At 40.6% G+C, this 20,089-nt stretch overlaps 1 protein-coding gene across 1 annotated transcript in view; it reads right to left on the reverse strand.

Annotated features, from left to right (window-relative positions):
* Nucleotides 1-430: 430 nt before the first annotated feature.
* The window catches only part of LDAH (lipid droplet associated hydrolase), a 109,449-nt gene continuing 89,790 nt past the window's right edge, over nucleotides 431-20,089 (reverse strand). Inside the window, 3 exon segments of the mRNA XM_042445937.1 lie at nucleotides 431-2,346; nucleotides 17,866-17,902; nucleotides 17,904-17,946. Coding sequence (XP_042301871.1) covers nucleotides 2,155-2,346; nucleotides 17,866-17,902; nucleotides 17,904-17,946 — 272 coding nt within the window. The 3' untranslated portion in view covers nucleotides 431-2,154.

A 20,089-nucleotide genomic window follows, 5' to 3' on the forward strand; every position in this document is an offset into this window, starting at 1 on the left:
GTACTAACCCTGAACAAACTTTCTGCTGATACTGGTTCTGACCAACTTTCTTTTTGGGGGGTGTTTTCTTCTCCTGATAGATCTTTTCTGTCATAATAGTAGCAGCAATAAAAGGAATATTACAGCACTGAGCAAAATAGTGAATCAATACTCTCTATGGATTTTCACTACAGTCTTGAATACACCAGTTCCATTGGCTCCAAATTTCCTCCCCAAATTGCCTGGAATGGTTTCATTAGCTAGTACTGGCTAGTTCTATGAGCCATTCTGATAAAAGATAAGGGTTTAGGATGGGAAACAAAAGTCATAATGACCTGTCTAATTGCTGATGAGCAGCTTGTACACCATTGAGCCTCATACAAACAATGGAAGTAAAAATAGCTGGACATAGATCTCGTGCAATGACACAGAGGAAACCATGGGATGAATATGGGATGAATGGAATAATTTTATTAATTAGTCTAAGTTCATTTAAATGACATTTCTCACAGACATAACAGAGGCACAGTTACCACCATATGTACACTTGTTGAGGAGCTGTGGCCTCTCCAGACTCCTTTCTTTGTTGACATACATGCTTGGAAAGAGAGACTCTACTGTATTTATCGATATACTGTTGGAGGCGTGTGTCACTTAATGGGTGAACAGTGCCTAGTATGAGCAAGCAGTAGTACTATTTATTAGTTATCCCTTCCTTTTCCTCCAACAAACTCAAAGCAGCATAAAGTGGCTCCTCCCCACTATCTTCGCAACCACCTTCTAAGGTAAGCCAGACAAAGAAAGAGAGACTGGCTCAAAGTCCACTCAGTGAGTTTTATATCACCTTGGATTTCCCAGTCTTAATCCAACACTCTAACCTCGGGTGGGCAACTCCAGAGGACTCTCCAGGGGATCACAGACTGCCAAACAAACAAAAAATCCTGGAATTTGCCAAATTATCTTCTGCTTTTATGAAATTAATATTCTGGAGCAGCAGAATATTTTCTGTGGGGTGGAGTGGGCAATACAGGGTGGCTGGAAGGGTTCAAGGCCACAAAAATAATCTTGGAAAATTGCATTTTGCATATCCCTGCTCTAACCACTATACCACTTTGGTTCTTAAACTTGACAAAAGGGACAACAATATCTTATTTGCCTCATGCATCATGGCTCACCGTTTTGAATTTTATTATTGCTCTCCATTTAAGAGCAGTGATGGCTCTTTTCTCTGAACTGGGTCTTTCTTCAAATTTCAGCCCCTACTGTCCTTTTTTCCTTCTCTTTAAGAGACTGGGTGCTCATATTCACCGAGAAACAATACTTGCAATGGCAATAAATTTTGCAAAGGCCAAATAAAATGCACATGGCAGAGTGAGATTATTTGACTTTGGGATTCTCCTATCTCAAGATCTTAACCACTATGCTACATTAGTTCTCTAAATGTCAGTTTGATACAGTACCAACCCTAGAATCATAGGGTTTGAAGATACCCCAAGGGCCATCCAGTCCAACCCCTGCCATGCAGGAATACACAACCAAAGCACTTCCAACATATGGCCATCTAGCCTCTGTTTAAAAACCTCCAAATAAGGAGACTTCACTACTCTCGGAGGCAGTGTATTCCACTGTCAAACAGCTCTCACCATCAGGAAGTTCTTCCCTTCTTCAGGGAATATAAACACTTAGTCTGCAGTCCTTGATCACTCTCATTGCTGGGGAAAAAATCTCTTCCCTGAGTATGCATCCATGAGCACCTCTTCAATGGGAAACTGCACCGTTACCACAATTCATAGCATTGGTTTACCTGAGAGTAATTTAGAATACAGGAGACATTACCTTTGGGCCAATAATACACTTTTCCCAGTCCAGTTTCTGCTGTTGACAAAACCCAGTCCTGGTACTTACAAATCACACTGTAGGCATTCAATAAGTCTCCTGACAATGGGACTCCATTTTGGCTGGTGGCCATATTAACTGGGGGATTTTGGAGTTATCATCCAAAAAGGTCACTTTTCCAAGCTCTGTTCAGAGCACAAACTTAGGTCACATTTTCCAGAGAAAAGCATCCACAATTCGCAGGTAAAATTAGGCGTTCAAGTAGAGACATTACACATCCACAAAACAGTTAACCCTCCCACCCATAGTAATTTCCTACCTAGACTGGTGTACCTCCATTTAGAGTCTAGCTAGATCATCCTGTACCCAATCTATAACCATTTCCGCCATCTCTTTAGCTGTTTCCAGGACAAAAGCGTGGCGGAATCCTTTCTCGCACAATCTGATGTCTCCTTCTGGAAATTCCATCTTCATAGCTTCATAGTACTCCACAGGACACCATGGATCGGTTGCTCCATAATAAAATGTCAGCTAAAACCAAAAGTAGTGAAATGTTTTAGAAGGAAAAGCAAAAGACAAGACAAAATAAATCCAGCGGCCAGAAAAACAACAACTTGGCACTAGACCTAACACCTCTGGACCTCCATCTCAGTTTCCATTTTGTGACAGAAATAACCATGGCCTACCACAGCCTGGTTAGAGAACAGAAAACATTTTACACATTAAAAATGTTACAGGTGAGAAGTAGTAATGATGTTCAGAATTCCTGACATAAGGATGACATGTTGGTAAACGAAAAATCCCAATCCAATAATAATAAATTGATTGAATTCTCGCTGAGGCTGTTTTAACTATTCAAGCAACTGTCACTCTCAAGGCTAGGGAAAAGCTGGGATATAAATAAAATAATCACCATCACCATTACTAGTAACAGGTAAGTGGGGGATACACATCTGTATTGCAAGATAGTAAAGAAAATGCATATCCCTCTCCATTAGGATTGGCAGTTCAGGATCTGTTTCTGGATCAAAACCTAGGACCTAAAGGTGGCCCCTGGCGATGTGATGCATTGTGCCTTAAGAACCAACAACAGATACTGACTGCTTATCATTCAAACATAGATGCGTAGAGTACTTGCTTTCCTGTTTGGAAACTGAGGTACAGATTAAAAGAAAGGGGTGGGCAGAGGCTGCCCCTTTCTCCTCCGGATTGTTGCCACGGCCGCAACAATGATCCGCCCCCAAAAGGAGCTATGAAATGCAGCTCCTTCCCTCAACACCACGAAGGCGTCATTTGTGCCCTGGGGCATTGCAGTGATGTCATACACGTGCCACGCTGTTTGAACGCAGTGCACGCATGACATCATTGACATACGTGCCATGTGGACAGCGGTGCATAAAGATGGCACTGCCATCACATGCTAGGGTTCTGGAATGTGTGGATTCTGTGCACTCCGGAACCCGGCCCCAGGCCGCTGCAAACCAGCGGCCTGTACTGGGCCTGAAACAAATCTTAGTTAAAAGGTGCTGTTGCTAGATCAAGTTGAAATGTGAGAATTTTTCTTTCTCACTTACCATACTTAGGGTGATGGGATCAGGAACATTTAATCTAGCCTACTTGCTTCTAGTGGCAAGGGGATGCAGAGCTGAGCAGTGGGTGAGCTCTGGCACCATGATGACTGGGATGCAAGGAAGAATTTAACTAAGTGAGTACATAGTTTTTTGTGGGTTTTTCAGAGTATGTGGCCATGTTCTAGAAGAGTTTATTCCTGACGTTTCACCAGCATCTGTGGCTGGCATCTTCAGAGAATGCTGACCTGGAAGAGAGTGGGTATGTATGTGCGCGTGCGTGCGCACACACACACAGTGTGTGATCTTGGGTCTCATTCATGGCTTTAACAGTCACAGATTTGATTATTCATGAGTTTGTGCACAGGGGGAGAAGGGATGAAAGTGAGCTAGAGAGAGAGAGAGAGAGAGAGAGAGAGAAAGAGAAAGTGGACTCTTTCCCTCCATGTGAGCCCTGGCCATGGGAGAAAGACAGAGAGAGAGAGGATGGGCAGGCAGGCAGAGAGGGGGGGGGGGGGGGGAGCAAAGGAAGCGTCATGAACAGCTAAGGCTAGTGGTCATAGAGAAAGAGGTAGTGAGGGAGGGGCAAAGGATGAGGCAGTGAAGGCTAGCAGGAGAGAAAGATGCAGCAAGAGAGGGGCAAAGGAAGAGCCAGGGACAGCAAGTCCATGGGACTCAAGCCAGGGACCCAAGCCCATGGCAGCACCTCTCATCTTATCTTGCTGTCCTCCTTAGGGTCCTGCTGAATAAGGGGGGGGGGGGGTGCCATTGATATTTGCAGTTTTTCCACTTTCGTGGTGGTCATGAGCCCCTAACCCACATGAATATGGATAGCCAAATGTTCATACGCTCCTGGAAAATATTTTCAGGTTGCAGTAACAAATCAATTAATTGTTGGAAATAGTAGGAAGCTGGTGCTCTACTAGCTGAACTGAAGATTAGCACACAGCCCTTTCCTCTTGCACTCAAGTGAGCCCCACAATACTGTAGAATTTGCACTCTTGTCTCCTGCCTGGAGATCACACATGAAAATTAGAGACTTAGAGACCCTGAGATCAGGCAACCCTAGGTCTCCATAACATACACTACAAATTAGGATTCCTCCGTATGTTTTGCATCCAGTTGTGCTTTCAGCCTACATGCAGAGGAAGCCTCTGCATTGTTCATACTGCACTACCACTGAAAGCTGTATTCCAAAGCATAACAAAAGTCTCACTGGGATCAAAATGATTTGCTTTCAGGCAAAGATGTTTGGACTGGTATGTAACAGTGAGAGATTCCAGTGCTTCTGGCTTTAACATTTAAGCTCTATGTAAATTTCTGTTGTGTCTGCAGCATTTTGGGGAGTAGGTATTCCTTTCCTTTCTTGTCACGATCCTGATAAAATACACCCCTAAGCCAAGGCTTTCAAGGCTTGGGTCATTTTTGCAGGGGTCCATCTTCCTCCTCAAATGGTGTGGTACAAATAAAAATGGCTTCTACTCCCACTTCTTTTAAAACTGCCATATTATTCAGTCCTTAGAGGCAAACCTGAGTTTGCAGAAATTTGTCTCTCTTGGGCAGGAGTGGTAAACTGTGGCTATCCAAAATGTTTTAGACTACAATTTCTATCATCCTTCACCAGGGACCATTTATAGCAATAGCAAGTGCATTTCTATACCGCTTATCAGTGTACTTAAGCACTCCCTAAACGGTTTACCATGTGTAAGCTGGAGCTGATGGGAATTAAATTGCAAGAACACCTGGCAACAGGTTCACCACCTCTTTTCTAGGACTAGGAAATGATTAGGGCTAGTACTCAGTTAAAGAAATCTTACAGTACAACTCCATACATATCTACTCAGAAATAAACATCACTGCATTTAGTGGGACTTGTTCTCAAGTGGGTGAATACAGAACTCAGTACAGAATTCAATGCAGGTTGTTGAATTACTGTTTTTTACAAATTTTTTGTTGTTGTAAATACCCTGTACTTACATTACCCCCAAAATATTCCACTTTAAAAACAGTCTGTTCAAAAAAACAGGTTAAACATATTTTTAACTGATGGCATGTATTAAATTAACACATTAGTCAGTTAAATGTGTCCTAGACATGATGAGCAGAAGAGGCACATCAGGGCCTGCTTTGCTCCATGTGCAATGAATATTAACAGCTTCTCAGCATATCTCTGTACTCTGTCCTGTGAGGTCAGAAAACAGTAATAGCTTGCTTTTGACCTAAATGAACTTTACTGAGCCATGATATCATCATTGATAAATGAAATAAATGAGCTACAGAATCAAAGCAAAATCTTCAAAGTATTGCATTAACCCACAAATCCAGGACTATATATTTAATTCATCCGATTCCATGATTCAAGGGAACCCCTCCCCAGACATATTTGTAATCTGTACAACAGCTCATAATTCAGTGTCATCAAAATAAACTATTCATTAGAAAAATACTCTAATTTTAGCCCTTCCCAACCCTATGTACTTCCATGTACTTTTTGCCTAACCCAATTTCAAGCCTTTTCTGTCTTGGTGCTGAACATATAATCAAATACATTTTCCATAAAATATGGTATGAGGATTTATATACATACTAGCAGAAGCTGTGAAAACACTGGAAGAATTTGAGATTGCTATCAACAGGATGTTTACATTTGAAGAGTTTCTAGGAAAATAATGAAGATTTCCGGCAGTTCATGCTATTGGCATTAGAATCATGACAGCATGAGGAAATGTAAGTTTCTGATATTTATTTCTTTTGCCCATTGTGTGTCTGCCCCAAATCCAAGGCCAAAGAAGAAAACAACAGTTGGAATGCTAAGCATGATTCTTGGTGCATTCTGTTGGGATGGGATGCGTTATGGCAAGGTGGATAACTGAAGATGACATAAGGGCCATATTCTTCTCTGCACCCCTCTGGCATGCCTCACTGTTGTGTTTTGCCATGCCAGGAGAGTTATAATATCACTTCCATTTTGGCTGTTTGGGGACCTATTGCTTTTGTTTTGGGTTTTTTTTTAGGGAGGGAGGAAGTAAACTGCTGCACTTGTGGCTGGTTTGGGTACTTTTAGCTAGTTTTTGGGTGAAAAATTGCCCCCCAGAACTGGTGTGTGAGGGTCTGGAAACCTGAGGGGGAAATATCTGGAGGTTCTCAGAGGGTCACAATTTGGTGTCCCGAGGGCCACATGCAGCCTGTGGGCAACACTCTGCCCATATTTCTTTATGGTAATAGAGTAAACTTTATGGCCATGAAAAATCTATGCAAGAGTTTTCTTTCTTGTTGGCTGTGCCTATCCTTTTTCCATTCTTTCCCCTTATCGACTCTAATCCCTCTTCCCTCCTCCTTACTTCATCTTTCTCTTATGAGAACACAAGAACAGAACACACATATAAAATATACTTTACCATTAATGAAAAGGGGTAGTGCTCAGTTTGGGAAAGACCCAGTTGTAGTTTGCAAGTCATCAGCTGAAGGATGGTGAGTTAGATCACACAGATAGTTAACAGTAGCACCTGCTATTAGCAACCAACAATCTTATTAAAAGTTGGATGAAGCCTAGTTCATAAAGTGTTAGCCTAGAAACAGTTTCTTTTCCTTTTCCTTTCTTCAATAAAGTGGCCTTAAGTATTTTGTTCATAATGGAATTTCCTTTTCTTCCTCCCAATAAATTAAAGAAAATGAAGGAAATGTGCTGATTTTGGAGATTCTCCTTTGTGTTTTGGACTTTGATTTTACCAGCTGGATGTAAGCTGAAAGGCTGGTGTTAACCCAAGAATACTTCACATAGAGGAATTCTCTCCTAATATGCCTTTGCCATATGGAGATCAGATGGAGATTTCTCAACCCCCTTTTCTTAATCTGCCAAGACTAAAGTTTGTTAATTTCCCAGAGAGCATAAGTAAAACAAATTTAATGAATGCAATCAAATTCATAACTTCCTAAATTTAATTCATTTTCCAGATATGGTGCAGATTTCAATTTTCCTCCTGTGTCTTTGAAAAAAAAGGTGACCATCTACTGTCCTGAAATATTGTATTCAGTATTCAACACAACATTGAAAAAAACCAACCTTTAAATGCTTCATCATGGCTGCTACAGGTAAATTAGCCATGACTTGGGTTGTGGATATCAGTTTGGGCTATGCAACATAGCATCTTTCACAAAGACATTAGACATGAAATCAATTGCATTAAAATCTTGAAATATACATTTCAAAATACAAAGTTACTCTCCAGCCTGAACTGAAAAAACCCAGGAACTATTGATCTAGATCACTGGATTCAGCTCAGGAAAATCTAGGCACTGCTACTTTGGGTTCCTTGAACATTTCACCTGTCTCTTTCTCATGTACATAAGATCAATAACCTCCTTTGATATTTCCCCAGGGAACTATCAGAAGAATGGGAAAAAGTATTAGAATTTATCAAGAAGATGTGGGGAGATTTATTGATTATGTATTGACTATATTGACTTCTTTTTCTTTGTTTTTTGATGTTTATTATACTTCTGTTTTTCTGCTTGTTAAGTAACGATTTAATCATAGATATCTATAGAAAGGAATGGGTTAGAAGTTATAGGAATGGTATGTTAGATACAAAGATAGTCATATGAATATGAAAATTCACTCTCTTAGACTTAAGCTAGGTTTGAATAATTGGTTGGGTAGATACATAGGTTATTCATATGATTACATCCCGTGTATATTTTATATATTTTATACATAACTTAGCATGTTAATACAGTCGCCCCTTCTTATACATGGATTTTTTATACAAGGATTCAAGCATACATGGTTTGAAAGTATTTTTTAAAAGTATAAATTTCAAATATCAAACCTTGATTTTCCATTTTTTATAAGGGACACCATTTTGCTATACCATTATATTTAATGAGACTTGAGCATCCACGGATATTGTTATCCACAGGGGATCTTGGAACCAAACCCCAGCGTATAACAAGGATCCACTGTATAGGCTATATATTATAGTGGAAGAATCAGATAAAAACAGGATAATAGGATATTAGAGAGTTCTTTGCTTTCTTAACCAAGGTGGTGGAAGTCATATGTTTTTTGGGTATGCATGTAGAGTGAAATAGAAAAAAAAATGTATGAGAAGGACCTAGGAAGATGGTTGGAGGAGATAAGACATGAAATGGTAAATCAATTCATAGATAAATGATAATTTAGACAATTTAGATAATTTAGAACAACAAGACAAAGTGAAGAAGAAACCAAGATAAGTAATGAAAATGAAGAAATGGTGGATAAAGAAGACTTTAATAATTGATTATTACAAATGTATACTATTACTGATTTATCTGTTTCTGATTTATCATTATTGCTCTATGTTTTATTTATATGAATTTATATGGATGTGTGATACAATATATAGATTAATAAAAATTATTTAAAAAATAAGAACAATAATCTCCTATTGATAGTTCTAACCATATTGCTGATTTGTATGTTGTATGCTGATCTGCATTTTCATTCCTTACTAGTATACAGGTTAAAAGAATACAGGTGAGGAAGATGGAGAAACGCTAACAGAATACAAAACATGGTAGAAAGTTGGGAAGGGGGACAGAAAACTAAAGAGTACTTCTCTGTATTATTTGTTTGAAGGACATGAGTTAAAGCAAATTCCTTAAAATCCCCAAATTAGGTTCAGGGGTCAGAAATACATTATGATTAAAACAACCTTCCTAAAGCAGATGCCCTCCAGATGGTTTGCTTGAGAATCCCCATCATCCTCAGCTAACATGTGCAATCGCTATGGATGATGGGACACATATTTAAACACATCTGGGGACTTCAATGTTGGGAAAGGTTAATGTAGCTTGTCACTGTATGCCTTCAAATCACTTCAGAATTACAGAAGGCAAACCTACCATGGGATTTTCAAAGCAAGATTTGTTCAGAGAAGGTTTGTCATTGCCTTCCTCTGAGGTTGAGAGAGTGGGTTTCCATGGCTGAGCAGGGACTGGAACCCTAGTCTCCAAAAGTGCTGGTCCAGCACTCAGATCACTACACCATGCTGGCTCTGAGAAAGATTGGCATTAGACATCAAACCAAGATTTACTTCTGTGTCAGGGATGATCACACTGTTAGGTAAAGACCATCTAACATGCCAATTATTAAATTTTCTTGACTTTGCAGATGCTTTGAATAGCAGACTGTCTTGAACTGTCACTGGAACGAAAAAATATTTGAAGTGCTCTACATTATAATTAATAAACTATTAATTGGGATTTCCTTAAACCAAACAAACTACCCCCTACCCTTTGTTACCTGTGTGCTCTGACAGAAAGTGATTTTATGAAACCAGTGGCTAAACTGTATAATCAATTTGACTAGGGTATGAAAATACAACCACCTCATAGGCATTAGGTGCCTGAGTCCAACACACAGAGTCCCATCCTCTTGGAAGTCACTCTACTGTACTGTACAACTTCCCTCTTTGTATGTGAAGTAGCTCCTGTGACTAAACCTTGAGAGCAGGTTGTTAAATGCGTATTTAAATGACTGAATAAAACACATGAATGAGTGTTCATTTTGCAAATCACAGCAGTCACTGTCTTCATCTTCCATTTCCCACCAGCTTTCTTTCTGAATATTCTTCAGTGCTAACCTTTCAAATCTTGTATATGTCACAGAAGGATTAATTTGAGCATGTGAAAGAGAAAGTCTGGGTATGGCTCCGTGTGCCAGAGCATGCTGAAAAGCTACGTGTAGCAAAATCTTCATGTGCCGCTTTCCCAGCTTCCATTCTGAGTTTCAGCAGCATGCGGTCCAAAAAGCATACAGGATCTGCCAAACTAAAAGGTGTTCCTGGCTTGGGAGAGCATTTTAGTCCTATTCATACAGTGGAAGATTTTCCACAACTGGAGGGAAGTAATTTACTCTGGCTGTCAGCAGAAAGTCCGCATCTGCAGTGTCTTCCGTGCTCCTGCTTTCCAGATTATGAACCTTTCAAGGGCAATAACTATTAAACTGCTATGGACAGGTTTAGACACTGGGTCAAGAAAACTGGGCAGGACTAGACCAGCTGTTTCAATAAAACTAGCTCAAGATTGATTTTGGCTGCTTCAGTTTGCCTTCCTGTCCCCCAAGCTGGTTTAACAAAATGAGCCCATGCTTTAAAAGAACACAGCAATGCTAATTTGAAAAAGAAAAAAAAGAAGACGGGTGGAATTTTGACTTATAATTTGCATTGCAAAACAGATCCACCCTCAGGCTGCAATTCAAAAGAATCCTTTAGTAGCCTACAGGTATTGCAGGAGGGCTTTGGCCTTTCTGTTCCACTAGAAGCTCATCACAGGAACAGAGATTCAGACAAATGGGCCACTTCTGCACTGTCTGGCAGCATTTCTACAAGGTTTATGGCAAGGTCCTTTTCAATTCCTAACTGGAATTGCTGGGGGCTGCATGTGGGGCCTTCTGCATGCAAAACCATTATTTTTATTTAAAATTATTTTAGGACAATTTTAGGGGTGAAACCCTCCCTCAATAATGTGCATAATGAAAGGGGAGGAATTTATTTATTTATGATATTTCTATATTGCCTCCCCGCCTACAAAGTGTCCCGAGACGTTGAACAAATAAAAGCAATTAAACCTGTTTATTATTGTTGTTGTGTGTCTCCAAGTCATTTTTGACTTATGGCATCCCTAAGAAGAACCTATTATTGGCATTTTCTTGGCAGGTTTCTTCAGAGGAGGTTTGCTATTGCCATCCTCTGAGGCTGAGAAAATGTGACTAGCCCAAGGTCACCCAGTAGGTTTTCGTGGCTGAGCGTGAAATCGAATCTGGGTCCCCAGAATCACAGTCCAACACTCAAATCACTACACCACACTGGCTCTCTAATTAAAAGAGATTTAAACAAATAAGAAAAGTAAATAAGACATTTTAAATACTCCTTACAAACTTTTAAGAGCAGTCCAAGAACAATCCTACAATAAAGTTTTAAAATAATCAAAACAAAGCAGTTTCAAACATTAAAGACCATGTGAACAGCATGGTTTTACCTGCCTGCATGAAGGTCAAAAGAGATATTTGGCAGAGAGGTGGTGTTACAGAAAAAGTCCTGTTACATGGGCACACCAACCTAACCACATAAGATATTGGTACACACAACAAGGCCTTCTTTGAAGATCTCAAATTTTGGGCAGGTTCTTATGCGAGGAGATATCCCGGTCTCAAGCCATTTAGAATTTTACAGGTCAAAACCAGCACCTTCAAATGAACTCAAAATCATATTGGAACACAGAGCACTTATTGCAAGGCCAGTGTTCTGTTGTCTCTAAATCGTGCATCTGACACCAGCCTGACTATTTCACTTTGCACTAGCTGCAGATTCAAAACAGCCCAGTGTAGATTACAGTTAGCCCTCCACATTTGTGGATTTGACTTTTGCAGATTTGATTATTCACAGATTTGATTAATATGTTCTCTCTAGGAATTTCTAGGTCTTCCAGTGCAACTCTGCCAGACATTGTCCATGGAGTCATGCTGGAGGACCTAGCGATTCCTGGAGAAAATACTTCTCTAGGCATTTGTAGGTATTCATGTGTGATTCTATGTTCAGCTTCTGGCAGATATTGACCTGGCTCTGGAGGTCCTAGAAGGTCCTACGTAGATGTTATCTCAAGTAAAAAAAAGTGTTTATTTATTTGTGTTTTTTCCACATTCACGGGAGTGCTGTGCTCCTGACCCCAGCAAATTTGGAAGGCCCACTGTACATTACAGTACTCCAATCAATAATAGCTTAAAGGCACCAGATCCTGTCTGATCTTGGAACCTAAGCAGGGTCAGCCTTTATTAGTACAGTTGCCCCTCCCTTTTCTCTTTTGATTATATGCGGAGGGGCAACCCTCTGTTAAAGTTAATGGCACAAGCACCCATGAGTGCACAGCCATTCAAGCCCATGGGGATTTCTGCAGATTTCTGAACTCAGTGGGGGTCCAGAACAGATCCCTGTAAATTCGGAGAGAGGACTGCACTTGGATGGGAGATTGCCAATGAATACCAAGCGTTGTAGCCCAGATTTTAGAATTTCTTGCTGAACATTTAATTGCTAAGATGTATAAATTATTATTGAAAATGGAAACAGAAGATGAACAGGTAAAAGAATTGTGCGTGGGCCCAGAATATAGGTCACAACATACAGACTGAACAATGGGAGAGAATGTGGATGAAAGATTTAAAGTTTACTTTAACCTATGACCTCAAGAAGAACTTTTACAAAGTGATGTTATTGATGATATTTAACACCAAAAAGATTGTCTAAGATCTATAGTGGCTTTTTGTCTTATATGGTGGATTTGTGCCAAGGTGAGAAAATATTGGATTCAGAAACACTATCTGACAGAGGACATTGTGAAACTGAAATTTCAAGTGAAGCCAGAACTTTATCTACTGGGTTTGATGGATGAACAGATGAAGAATACAATCATAGAATCATAGAATCAGAAGAGACCGCAAAGGCCATCCTGTCCAACAACCCATTGCCATGCAGGAACTCTCAATCAAAGATCTTATTCACTCCTTTTTGGGGCAGAATCTGGCTGCTCTAAGCCACCTCTTTTGGGCTGTCTGTATCCCCCCTTAGAAATAATAATTTTAATTATTTTTTTAAAATTGATTTTTTTTAAAAAACATAGGGCCTCTTTCTCCTCCAACTGAGCCCCTCCCCACTCATCCCATCTCTCAGCATTTTAAAGGGACACAGGCGAATGCTACGGCCCATTTTGGCCTAAGGCAGATGTTTCAGGAGCAGTAGTGTTTTTTCCCCCCTTAGGGTGTATCCCTTTGTATCCCCCACAACCCCCTAGTGATACCATGTGTGTCTGGAATCTAAGAAGACTTTGCAGAGTCCCTCATTTCAGAGCCAGGACTGTATACATCCATTTTTGAGAGCACATGCAGCTTGCATAATGTGTACAGCATAATTTGCATCCATATATCCTTGAACACAAACAATTTAAATGTGAGGCACAACTGGATACATATACATACTATTCCTTTCATACCTCTGTCTCTTGGGTGGCAGAGCATTGATTTATGAATATGCAGACTTTCCACTGAAGAATTATTTGATATATATCATGCATTATCCCAAATGAAACCCAAAGCAACTTACAAAAAGTGTGTCCTTAGGTAGCTGATGGCAGATCTCCATTAGGTAAAATCAGTGTCTTTGACTTCTTGCACACTTTGCACTAAAAACTGGAAGACAATAACCTTCTCTTTGCACACAATTTGATGTGGATAGTTTCTCATTTTAAACACCATGGTCTATTTCTGTTATTAGTCTAAGAATGGTCCCAGCCCCCCTACCTGTCAACCTTGGTGTGTGTGGGGCACACAGCTTTGAGAAGAACCATATTTTCTCTTACTTCTTGACTCGTACTAATTATGCTGTGAAACTGGGCTTGGAAATACAGGAATAATTTAGTCTCTCTTCTCTCACCTCCTTCAGCACATAACATGCAAATGGGATCCAGAAATAACGTTTCTCTTCCTCAGCAGCTGGCACTGTCAGGTGTTAAGATTGGCTTTACACTTATGATCACACTGACTACTAAGCAGCATACATTTTTTGAAGTGCCAACGTGCCAACTCAATAGCGACTTGGACTTCAGTTCCTGTTCTTGTTAACTTCCAGACCTTTATTAGTTGAAACTACTTTTACTGTCAGTACACTTCAGGTTGAACTTCATGCCAAGTCAGATTTCTCCCCTAATTTTCACATTCCCAGAAATTATTTGAAGGAAGGTTTTACATTTAAAAAAAAATTGGGGGGGGGTGTTGGTATTTAACTTCATGCTTGCATCTGCTTTTTTTTAGACATGCCAGCTTTCTAGAACTTGGACTGAACTTGTTTTTTTCCCCTGGGCAGCTTGCCACTTTAAAGTGCAATGACACAGAGGAACCAATAAAACACAGGTTTTCAAAGAAGATTCCCAGGTGGCAAAGCACTGTTTGGACTGACGTATTAAAAAAAATCATGTGCAAACACAGGAAAGCACCTGCAAGACACTTGCAGCTTGCCATAGCTCTTAATTTGGAAAGGAAGTGAGCCTTCTTTACACTGTAGTAGGCATAAGAGAAATGGCGCTGGATATTTGCAAAGAATATTCGCAAATTTTCTTGTCATTCATGATAAAGGGGTGTTTCAACGGCATTGTTTGTCATAACTGCCCTCGAGTCAACCTTGCCTCATGGTGACCCTGTGGATAGGCATCTCCAAGACCTGCTATCCCCCATTGCTCTGCTCAAGTCCTGCAGACTCATGCTTGTGACCTCCCTAACTGGGTCTAGCCATTTGGCATGGCGGTTTCCTCTTTCTGCTGCCTTCTACTTTTCCTAGCATTATTGTCTTTTTTAATGTGTCATGCCTTCTCATGATGTGGCCAAAACACAACAGCCTAAATTTAACTGTCTTGCTTCTAGGGATATTTCAGGCTTGATTTGTTCAAGAATCCATTTGTATGTTTTGTTTTGCTGTCAAATGTATCATCAGCACTCTTCTTTTCAGCACCACATCTCAAAAGAATTGATTTTTCTTTTATCTACTTTTTTTCACTGTCCAGCTTCACATCTATACATAGTGACTGGGAATACCATGGTTTGGGCAATTCTAACTTTGTTGCAAAGTTGTATACATTACTCTTTAGGATCTTCTCTACTCTTTCATGGTGTCCCTTCCACTCCTAATCTTCTTCTTATCTCTTTTGACTGCATCTCTGTTCTGAGTGATGTTTGATCCAGCATGAGAAATCTTTAACTATGTCAATTTTCTCATTGTCAAATTTCAATTTATGTAGGTCTTCTGGGGTAATTACTTTTGTGTTGCAGGGGGTTAAACTTAGGTGACCATATTTCTCACAGACAATAGGCCTTGATAGGTTATAAAAGTTTGCATACCCAAATTATTTTTCTCTTTAGGATTTAATATTATTTTAAGAAAATTCAGTTTGTGCAAAAAGCCCACTGCATTTTGTACACCATACAGATCTTTGTGGCCCAAAAGCTGCCCCTGTATAAAAAAACATTTTGCTCAAAAATGTATTTTGTTCAAAATGAAAACCTTTTTGCACAGGTTTTGCAAAATCTTTGCTAAATGATAAGGCCCAGAAATATTGAAGGGCATCAGAAAAATGTGTGACATTCTAATAATCTTGCTTTTGCAAATTTTTTAAATTTTTATTCATATGTGTAAGATAATTTACAGGGTCCAAAACACACAGGCAGAACTGTAGTTTATTATAGCACCAGAGCTCTCTGACAGTGAAGGTTAAATGTCTCACAAAACTACATTCCCAGAATTCCCTAGCATTGAGCCAGTGACAGTTAAAGCAGTCTCAAACTGGATTATTTCTCCCAGTGTGTTTTTAGAGGAAGATGTATATCATTATAATGAAGATGCCTGGATTAGAAGAATCTTATCAGTGACATAGTAGCACTAGAGATAACTGTTATCAAATTATATCAGGACAATTTTTTGAAATATTCATAGCAACCCGATTCTTCTCCCCATTCAACCCAAACTCTTTAAAAACAAAATCTTCTTTTCCATGGTTTGCAATTCTCTGGCTTTGCTTCACGAACGAAGATTCAGGAAGGACTTATCCCACTTTGTACAAGCGCGTTGGTGACTAAAAAGGCCAATCCGGACAAACTGGTCCGGTTGCAGAAAGCACAGCGGAAAGTCTCCTTGGGTGATGTTCTGGGTTGTGGTTCTTTCTGCGTTGTTGTTTCTCTTCAAGACTCATGCTGTGAACTTTCGAAAAAGGCTGTAGCCGTGGATAGTGCGTCTCCATGCCTCCCGATGCGAGGCCAGTTTTCCATAGTTTGCAATTAATGCTAATTAAATTTATTAAATATCTATATTCGGCTTTTGGCCAATTAGATAGTTTACACATTTAACCTAAGATAACATAAACTGGAAAACCCCCGCCACAATAAAATGCATAATTGAATAGTGTAATACATTAAAAGCATAACAGCAGCCCCAAACCAAGGATGCAGTTCCTCAGAAAAGCAAACCATTAATGTGAAGCCTTTTTGCTGTTGGTGACAAACAACTGATTTAGCTAGCAGCATAAAGTCAGGGTTCTCTAACTGTGATGCGGTGACCAAAAAGGCTCGTAGTGATCACTACCATTGTATTTCACATGGAAACAAAATCTGATCAGAATTCACAGAAAGGACTGAAGCAGTCAGATCCAGAACTCCTCAACTTCCCAACCAGAACTCTGCTAGGAGACAGACTTTCCGTGATAGCACTTCATTTCAGCAATTTAGAAACGGAAGAAAGAAGCTACAGTGTTGGCTAGGGAATTAGTTAAACCGGGCTTAATAAAGAACTGATCCCCAGTTAAAATTCTAATAGAGTACACATGGTCTGTCCTTTGAAGGTAATTTGGAAGTATCAGCACCTTTCTGCCATTGGCAGGTGGGACAAAATCCAGCCTGTTTGCAATAATGTTGCTATTTGAGCCCAACTCAAAGTTCTGGACTGAATCTATAAAGCTCTTCTCAGCCATGGCCCTGCTTATTTCCAAGACTGTTTTCGCATATGAGCTTTTCCCTGCCTTTTAAGATCCTCCAGCTCAATGCTCCAGCTCTTCTATGAGTTGGGAGAGAAGAGTGAAACATGGAAAGCGATAGCCTAGAATAGGGGTAGGCAACCGTTTTGAGCCGGGGGCCGGGTTGCTGCTCCTCCAGACAACTGGGGGGCCGAAGCCAAAAATAAATAATTAAATATTTTTTAAAAAAATTAAATATATAAATAAACCAGGACAAATGTAGGACAAAATTTTCAAATGGAAGACACTTTTTTTTAAAAATGGAGGACACGCAAAAAATTTGCTGATTTTTTAAAAAATTTTAATATAAATGCATGTTCTGAGGCTTCTATAGACAATTGCCCCCCAAAGGCCCCGGTGGCAATCGGCGGCAGGACCAGGCTGGGGCCGGTCCCAAGGCCTTGCCGGGCCGCATCCGGCCCGTGGGCCGCAGGTTGCCTACCCCTGGCCTAGAATCTTGGCTCTTTACTGAGGTTCACCAATATTTATTCTTTCCAGTATGTAGCATACTGCCTTCTGGACTATTCTTCTCCCAAAGTCCCACCCCAACCCCAATAAACAATATAGTATGTAAGTGACTGTTTTTGGTATGTGTACATAAAACACATTGGTTTATCTTGGTTTTATTCTAATTTTATGCTAGTCTGCTCTGATATGTCTTTCATACTGAACATTTTAAACTTCAAAAAAATATTGTGAAGCAATTCTTCTGTAATTCTTTAATCATTGTTCATTGATATTCTTAAAACTGTTTGTAAGCCCAGCTTGAATGTCACAACACAAGGCAAAGCACATAACATCGTTCAAAGAAATGCATGCTGACAAGCAACACAAAAGTGGAGTGAGATCAGACTAGATTTCAAATTTTGAAAAAAGAGCTGTAAATGAGCATTACCTTTTTTAAATGTTGACTTATAGTACGGCTGTTCTGTCATGATCTTCCTCATCTCTTCACTTGCCATATACATTGCATTGGCTGCAGAATGAGACACATAAAAGTGTTAGAACAGCATTTTATACAGAGAACTAAAGATGCTCCCTTAGGCCGGTTACACACCAGCACTTTAGTGCGTGACTAGCACGCACTAGGATTACAAAAGGGTGGTGCTCCGCACCGCCCTAACCCTAGTGCGTGCCCGCCACGCACAAACGGCGGCGGCCCTTCCATATGGCCGCCGCCGTGAGGACATCACGGCCACGCCGCCTCTAGACGGGGCGGTGCAGACGTGACGTCCTCAATCTGAGGCAGGGCACCTAGGGCGCCCTTTCCACGGACCAGGAAGGAGCTCCGTTTCAGAGCTCCTTCCTGGTCCGCGGCGCCGCTGCTTCGCTGGGCGCAGCCTTCAGACGGCTGCGCACCGAAGCAAGGAGAAAGGCCAAGCGGCCACTTTCTCCCCTCCCCGCCGCTGCGGGGAAGCGGCATTTGCTGCTTCCCCGCAGCCCGAAAAGCGGCGGATCAGGGCCTCACGGCTGCCGGTGTAGCCACTGAAGCCCCGATACTCCAGGGAAAGGGGCGGGTCCAGACGCCCCAAATGGGCAGTCTATAACTCGCCCCAGTTTAGTAAATAAAGTTGAGGGAGGCCCACGAGTTGTTGTGACTGTTGGCAAGAAAGCTATTGAGATCTGATGTCCCAGTTCCACAACAGTTTATCTCACTGGTCACTATCCAAAGTCTTCCTTTCACACGTAGAAGGGTAAATTCTATCCAAAACGTGTTCTGATCTAGAGGGGCCATTTCCAATTGGTAGGAAGTGATGTTCACCTATTCTCCTCCCTCTGCAGTTCTCTATTCTTCACTACTACAGAATAACTGGAATTTAAGGCTCCAGATCTTCTTGTTAATACCAACCACAGTAGATTCATTGAATCAGTTGCAGGTGCCAGCCTGGAGACAGCTCTACCATCTGAACTAAGACCAGAAACAGAAAATGCAGGCCTATGACTGTCATCTTCAATTTCTTTCTCCTGTCTGCCTGATGAAGAAGCCAGTGTGACTTTGAAAGCTTGCAGCCTGCAATTGTGCACTTGGGTTGACCCAATAAAGGTATCATTGTTGGATGTTATTGCAGTTGCAGAATGGTGAGCCACACAAATGCAATTTCACTGATTTACTGGGTCTATTCTGGTTATGACTAACAACAGAATTCAAGCCAGTATGTGTCATAACAAATTGAAATAATGAAAACAAAAAAATCACAAAGCATAAAAGCTGCACTAAGGTTAATGCACTAGAAGAGTGTGAACATTCATGGTTTCCCAACATACCTGAATGTGACACCTGCATACCCTCCATCTGTCTTGATTTGGCATGGATTGTCATGTTTAATCCTCGGTCATCCTACTTTTTCAATTGTTTTTAAAATGCCCTAGTTCCTCTTTCCTTTCCAACTTTTCCCTTTTGTTCACACATTATTTCGATCCTTCAAACGAGAGCGTATCTACACTGTAGAAATAGTGATTTGACACCCCTTGACTGCATAGCTTCATCCTACAGAACCATAGGATGGGGCTACAGCCTTAAGTGTCAAATGCATTATTTTTTACTAAATGACAAACGGTTTGCATTAAATTAACTCAGAAAGGCAGAGAGGAGAGGAGGGGGTGAACTCTTGCCCTTCCCAGTAGATGCAGTCAAAATCAAACTGCCTCAGTCTCTTCTGGCTTATGTATATGTCTTCCTTAAGCAATTTTGCCACTTGACCACACCTGATGTTGCTAGGCTGCAGATGTCCCAGTTTTGATCTGTGAAATGTTGGAGAGCACGCAGTTGTGAATTGTGCTTTTCCCACTTTCAACTACGTGACACTGTACATTCAATGGACACTGAGCTCAGCCTGCCACAGTTTGCAATGAAAAAATCACAGTGTTTGGTCCTTCAGGCTAATCTGCAGAGATTCTGTTAGGTTTCTGTGCTCTACAACTGGTCACAGACTACTTTACATCACAACATTAGAAACAACGAGTAGATCACCTACAAGTCCATGTTGAAAAGCAAGTTTACTTCAAATAGAGATATTTCTAAATGTAAAGAAAAAAGGCAGGCTTTAGGCTTTCATTCACCAATCAGGACTAAGCAGATATTAAAATCTGTGATAGGGTTAATTTCTAATGGGGGGAAA

This window comes from Sceloporus undulatus, chromosome 1, assembly GCF_019175285.1.
Source record: "Sceloporus undulatus isolate JIND9_A2432 ecotype Alabama chromosome 1, SceUnd_v1.1, whole genome shotgun sequence".
NCBI classification, from domain to species: Eukaryota; Metazoa; Chordata; class Lepidosauria; order Squamata; family Phrynosomatidae; genus Sceloporus; species Sceloporus undulatus.